Below are 6,000 nucleotides of genomic sequence, written 5' to 3'. Positions count from 1 at the left end.
CAGGATCTCTCTGGTAATTAGCTTTAGACACAGAGTCTAATTTCCTGATATTCTCATCACCTCTCATATGTGGATGAAAAACGTTCTCTGATAGCTGATCTAGGCTTACTGCTGGTTTTGACTTGAGGGCTTTTGCAGCCAACTCTCACGCAGGTCTCCGCAGCAATCAGCCCAGCTCTTGGCTCTTAAGTCTCTTATCCTATACAATCACCAACTACTCTGACTTAACTCTCACTAGTAATTGTGCACCAACATATGCATCCATACAATATATATGCACTTCATTATTTCCAGTTGCTAGCATTTAGACCCTTCAGAACAGACATCAAGCGAAGTCCCTTAAGAAAATAACTAAAAAAGGAGTTTGTTAAGATGAGCACAGTCAGATGAATGTACTGCATGCTTGCAGCCAGCCCTCTGTATGCCCCTTTCCCGTCTTTCCCATGCTACTTCCTCTCCTTGATCACTCCCTCTTCCTGCCCCTAAACATCTCATAAAATACACTGTAGTTTCCAAATGCATTTCCTCTGCATTCCATGCCCCTCAAAAGTAGTAACTCCCCTAATATGCAAGACAATCCAGCGAGCGGCTCCCAGTTTTTCTTTATGTCCCAAACACGGGCTTATTATAGTCCTGTGATAGCTCTCCAAGGAGTTGGGTTAGGGTGCTTCTCTCACCCATCATTGCTTTTCTCATCTGTGCTCCTTGCTGTTTATGGATGAGAACTTTTAATCACAAGCTAAAAGACACAGCTAAGTAACTAAAACAACCAACAGCAACAAACAGTCTAGAATTTGTTTATTCCTTCCTTATCCTATAGGAAACTTCCAGACGTTTACTGTATGGATTTGGAAGCAGACATTAAATATTTCCCCAAAACTGGAAGGAGAACAAGATTAGGTTTCTTGCCTTTGAAGTGTAGAAGTATTAATGCTCACCACAATGAGTTTCACCTGCAGTGACAGAAACATCACCATTCTAAATCATAAGCACCAAGTACAAACGCTTTCTGTCTGAATAGCAATACTGAAGGCAAAGCTCATTGTGCACTCTAGCCCAGACTAATGCAACTGAACTGTAATACCTCACCAAGCAGACTACCATCTTGCTGTACTGGAATGTGGTATTCTATTGCTTTAAATGAAAGGAAGTATAAAACCAAACAACTTGAAAAGGAAACCAATATGTGGAGAGAGAAAGGCCGTGGAGAAAGGCCATTTTCAGAGTCTGACCATCTCTGGGAAGCTGAGTGGAATAGCAACAACATATTCTCTACTGCCCAAGACATCACCTTTCATGAGTTGTTAAACAAATGCAGCAGAGACATATTAATGGAAAAAAACTCACAATTTTATTGGATGCAAACAGTGGTCGGACAGCATAGTTATTCAAAAGGTTTGCCCTGTGCGAAGAGTTTCTAGTCTAGGGAGTGAGGCTCAGTGCAGTAACACAGAGTCAGACAGTACACTGCAGTGACAACGTAGCTCCTACTGACAGCTGTGAAAGAACTCTTGCTGGAACACCGAGAGCTCCTCAGTGTGCTGAGTCCTCATCCTCTCACTGAGGCACTTCCTCACTATATGCTTATGACAGCCATTCTTTGGACTGTTTTGTTATTCTTGCCACCCTGTCTGTCCAGAAACCACACTGGGAAGCAATTCATTTTAGAGAGAGAAAAAAATTAAGATTAAACTGTCCAAACTCAGGAGCAGAGTAGGATTCCAAACACTGCCAGTTTAGTCTGGCTAGGAAAGAAGAAAAAAAAATTGACAGGGCAGTTAGCCAATAAAATCCATTAGAAGCAGAAAAGCTATAGTAGGTTAGCTTTTTCCAGCAACTAGAACAGAAGCTCCCAGTACACTCTGCTTCCACACTCTTACCCAGAAGTGATGAAGGCATTAGGGGAAGACATCCAGATAACGAGGTGGCGTGGGAAAACCTATGACAGAAGCGGTGCTGAGATGGAGGCGGCTTCCACCTTATGATGTGAAATCATTTCTTGGCTTCATGCAGCAGAAGAATGCTCAGCCTTTTCTCAGCAGCTGCCACCGGGTCATTCTTGCTACTTCCACCAGGTGATGGTGGAGATTTGGTCCTTCTTCTTATCTTGAGGAAACAGAGATTTTGCACTCATCTCAGTCACAGTCCTCAGCCTGGAATACAGTACGGCCAGGAAGTGGCGGTGGGAGAAGAGGTCCTTTCTTAGTGGGTGCTCATAGTGAAGTCTACAAGTGGCAAATCCTACGTGGGTAACCAACTGTGCTGGCAGAGTCTTCACTGGTAGCAATCTGCCTTGTCAGGCAGAGGGGCAGGACAACGGTGGGGAAGGAAAGAGTACTGAGTGCAGGGGTCTTGAGGGTATGCTCACTCCAAACTCCTCAGCACGCTGTTTTAGCACGAACGGTGTGACATTTCATACATAGTACGTGCCCATCCAGTGGAAAGCAGCCATTTTCATCAGCCTCAATAGATAAGGGCCTCCCACAGTCCTGCAAGGGAATAATAAGAGGGATAGCTCAATGACAGCCAACGGCCAGGATGACAGAGACAAGGATGTAAGCAGTTCTACTGGATCAGAACAACGGCTCATAGCCCACTACTCTTTCTATGACTGTGGTAATTGGAGAAACCATTTTGAGCAGGTGAGCACAGTCCCCTCTGTGAACCCTATAAGATCTCCTGGCACACACAGCTGCTATATTAGGGCTTTGATAGGGCTACATGTTTGCAAAGTCCTTGCTCTGAACCTGTGATCTGTGAATATCTAACCTTCTTCTTGTTCTTCACCAGGAGGGTGGTCAGGGACTGAAACAGGCTCACCAGGGCAGTGGCCATAGCACCAGGTTGCTGGAATTCAGGAAGTGTTTGGACAATGCCCATAGTCCATGGTTTGAAATTTGGGTGGTCCTGGGTGGAACCAAGAGTTGGATTTGGCAACCCTTGCGGGTCGCTTCCAACTTGGGATATTCTATGATTCCAAACCTTGTTCAACATGCTTTCAAATCATTTAAGACACCGTTAGTGTTCGGTCAAGAAAGGAAAGTTCAAGGATGCTTAGTGATAATGCAAATGAGAGGAGTGGGGCCAACAGGGTTACCTCACACTTGTAACATTTCATGTGGAAGTTTTTCTCCAGTGCCACCACACGCACTGTCTCATCTTTCCCAGGCTCTGGCATGATAGGTTCACTACATACTGAGCAGCGTGGAGCATACTTCCTGCAACACACAAATACAGCAGAGATGACAACCACTGCAGGTCTCTCACCATCATACAGAAGTAATGGAAACAGAGGCACAAGTCACACAAAAAGAGGGAAAAGACCTTAGTTTTAACACAGTGCATTGCTGACTCATTTTTAAACTTCACTGTGAGTAACCCAAGTCCATTTTGCAGCAGAAAACTAAACAGATGTGAGGGAATCTGCCTGCTTTAGGATACCGCATGCATGTGTTCCCTCCATACCTGTGGTAGTCATCCACACAGTGAGGCTGGTTGGCCTGGTCCACTATGAAGGAGGCCCCTTCCAGAGGAGTATGGCACATCACACAGGTGAAGCACTGAGGATGGTACGAGTTACCAGTGGCCTTCAGCATCCGGTCTGTAATGGTCTTTTTGCAGACACTGCACTTTTCCAGGGTTCCCTAAACACAAAAGAAACAAGTAAGACAACATTAATCTAAACCTCCATCCCCAGGAGACTACACCAGACAGGTGAAATGAAAAGGGGGAAGGAAAAGCAGGAGAGAACAGCCACAGCAAGCTCAGCCCTCTGCAGCAGCTTTTGTCCCAGTTACTCACGGCATAGCAGTCCTCACAGAAGGGCTTTTCATCCACATTGTAGAACTGCTGCCCCTGCAGCTGCTTCTCACACTTGAAGCAGGTGAAGCACTCCACATGGAAAAGGCAGTCCAGAGCTCTCACAGCTGGCTGGGTTCGTGACAGGGGCTTCCGACAGAAGCCACACAGCTCTGCCAACAGGAGTAGAAAGGGATTAGGAGAGATAATAACCCTCCACAGTCTCAGTCCTGCTGCTGTTCACTAAAAGAACACACACCAGAAGTAGCAGCTTCTACTGGAGGTGGATGGTCCATATCCTTCATTAGTTTCTGAGTCAACATCTCCAGCTCTTCTACCTCCTTCATGGTCAGAGGAGAGTTTCCCTTAGGTGGATTTGCACTGGGTCTATGCTGCTGAAGAGAAAATAGTCAATCCCAAAGGATGAATACACACAGACTCATTCCCACTCTGTCAGTGATAAACTTGTTTCTCTCAACTTTACATCTCTTCTCTATCCAGTGTGCCATCCACATTGCTTGCTTTTTTCCACCTTTACATGAAGTTCTGTCCCTCTCCAGCACTGTTCCTAGCTCCGCTTCTCAATAACATAACAAAAGCTGCCAAGTGAGCAACTACTTCAACTACATCCCTGAGCCTGGGACAGACCCTCCCTCTTCATCCTCCAATTCAACCCCCCCGTGATGCCATACCTGCCCAGAGGCACAACTCTGACCCTTACCACATCTTTTGCAGCAGCAGATTGTTCAGTGGGAACAGGTTTCTCCTGCACCTGAGGTCTTTCCCACTGCTGAGCATGGGTGAAATTGGGAGGCGGAGGTCGAGGCAAGGGACCTGAGGGTGAAGGGGCAGTGAACTGAGTCTGAAGGGAGGTAGGATATCTTGCAGAGTTTGAAGGAGCCATGGGAACAGTGGCACCTGGTTTGGATCCAGGAGAGCCGGCAACAGAGGGTGGTGTGAATTTAGCAGTAGGCTGAGACGGGAGAGAAGAGGGTGGAGGGACTGATGCTAGGGGCTCCTTGCGCTGCTGTGGAGCTGCCCACGGAGCTGGGGCAGGAGTTGAATCCAATCCAGGGGGCTTGGAAGATAAGCTACCACTTGGCTTTGGAGTGAACTTGGAAGGAAAAGGAGGAGTAGGATCTCTGGGTGCGGATGAGATTTCCACATGAGCTTTTGGAGTCAATGGTTTCTCCAGAGAACCTGTGGATCCTGAAGGTATCTGTAAAGGGAAGAAACAGAGAACCCGGCAGTTATCAACAAACTACAAAAGAAAAATATACTGTTTACAGGAATAGGTAAGTAGGTACCCCAGACTCACAATGATAAGAGTCCCTACATTACTACATAGTTAATCTTGAAAAGATACATGGTTTGTGCTTTCTGGTTCTTCAGGTAGGTTTCTTGCTATGATTTAGACATCTGAATCTTCAGTAGCATCCTTCTCACTATCTCAGTTCAGCAAACCAGTCATCTCTTTTTCCATCTGTGACATTCTAGACAGCTCACCCGGGATTTGAAGGGGTCATTCTTCTCCATGTCTTCCAACATTAAGGACAATGAGTCAATCTCAAGATCAATGCTGTTCATCTTGCCACGCACCTATACCACCATCCATGGAAAGAGGGATCAGAGCACATTACAGGAGCAGCCAGGGAAGTGGGTGCATCCCCTACAACAGCAGATTTTTACACCTGGGATCTGCTCTTGGTTCTGAGCAGGTAGAAAGCTAATGAGGACAAACAGGAAACAGTCTCCAAGGACAAAGTCTCCAAAATCTACCAGAAGTGGTAAAACAAACAGCCCAGTAAGACTAACAGAAAGATTCAAGTAAGAAAAGACAGCTGGAGGCCTGTAGTCCAATACCCTACTCACTGCAGAGCTGACTCTCAAGCTAGACCAGGTCATTCAGGGCCTTGATCAGGTGATTTCTGAACATCCTCAAACATGCAGATTCCCCAGCTTCTGCAGGCATCTGTTCTAGTGCTGAGACATTCTTGGAGGTGAACAGGTTTTTCTTTTTTCAGGAATTTACCTTGCTGCAACTTGTGTGCTTTGTCTCTTTGTTCTCTTGCTGTACCCCCGTAAGATGCATGTCTTCTCTCCTCCTTTCTGTATTGCAAACATCATTTAGACCCCCACCTTTGACCTTGCTCCTCTTCTGCCAGCTGAACAAATGCAGCCCTCATACCACAAGCTCCATCC

The 6,000-nt window shown here is 46.1% G+C and overlaps 1 protein-coding gene across 1 annotated transcript in view; it reads right to left on the bottom strand.

The window, feature by feature from the left end:
- Positions 1 to 2,378: 2,378 nt before the first annotated feature.
- ZYX (zyxin) overlaps positions 2,379 to 6,000 on the bottom strand; it is a gene marked incomplete at both ends in the record, with an annotated part of 29,538 nt that continues 25,916 nt past the window's right edge. Inside the window, 6 exon segments of the mRNA XM_079541372.1 lie at positions 2,379 to 2,489; positions 3,098 to 3,218; positions 3,466 to 3,644; positions 3,802 to 3,971; positions 4,058 to 4,190; positions 4,520 to 5,017. Of these exon segments, the coding sequence (XP_079397498.1) occupies positions 2,379 to 2,489; positions 3,098 to 3,218; positions 3,466 to 3,644; positions 3,802 to 3,971; positions 4,058 to 4,190; positions 4,520 to 5,017 (1,212 nt within the window).

The sequence above is a fragment of the Tetrao urogallus genome, assembly GCF_951394365.1.
Source record: "Tetrao urogallus genome assembly, chromosome: 1".
In the NCBI taxonomy this organism is placed as follows: Eukaryota; Metazoa; Chordata; class Aves; order Galliformes; family Phasianidae; genus Tetrao; species Tetrao urogallus.
The sequence above is the reverse complement of the archived record's forward strand: the minus strand, read 5'-3'. Positions and strand labels throughout refer to the sequence as shown.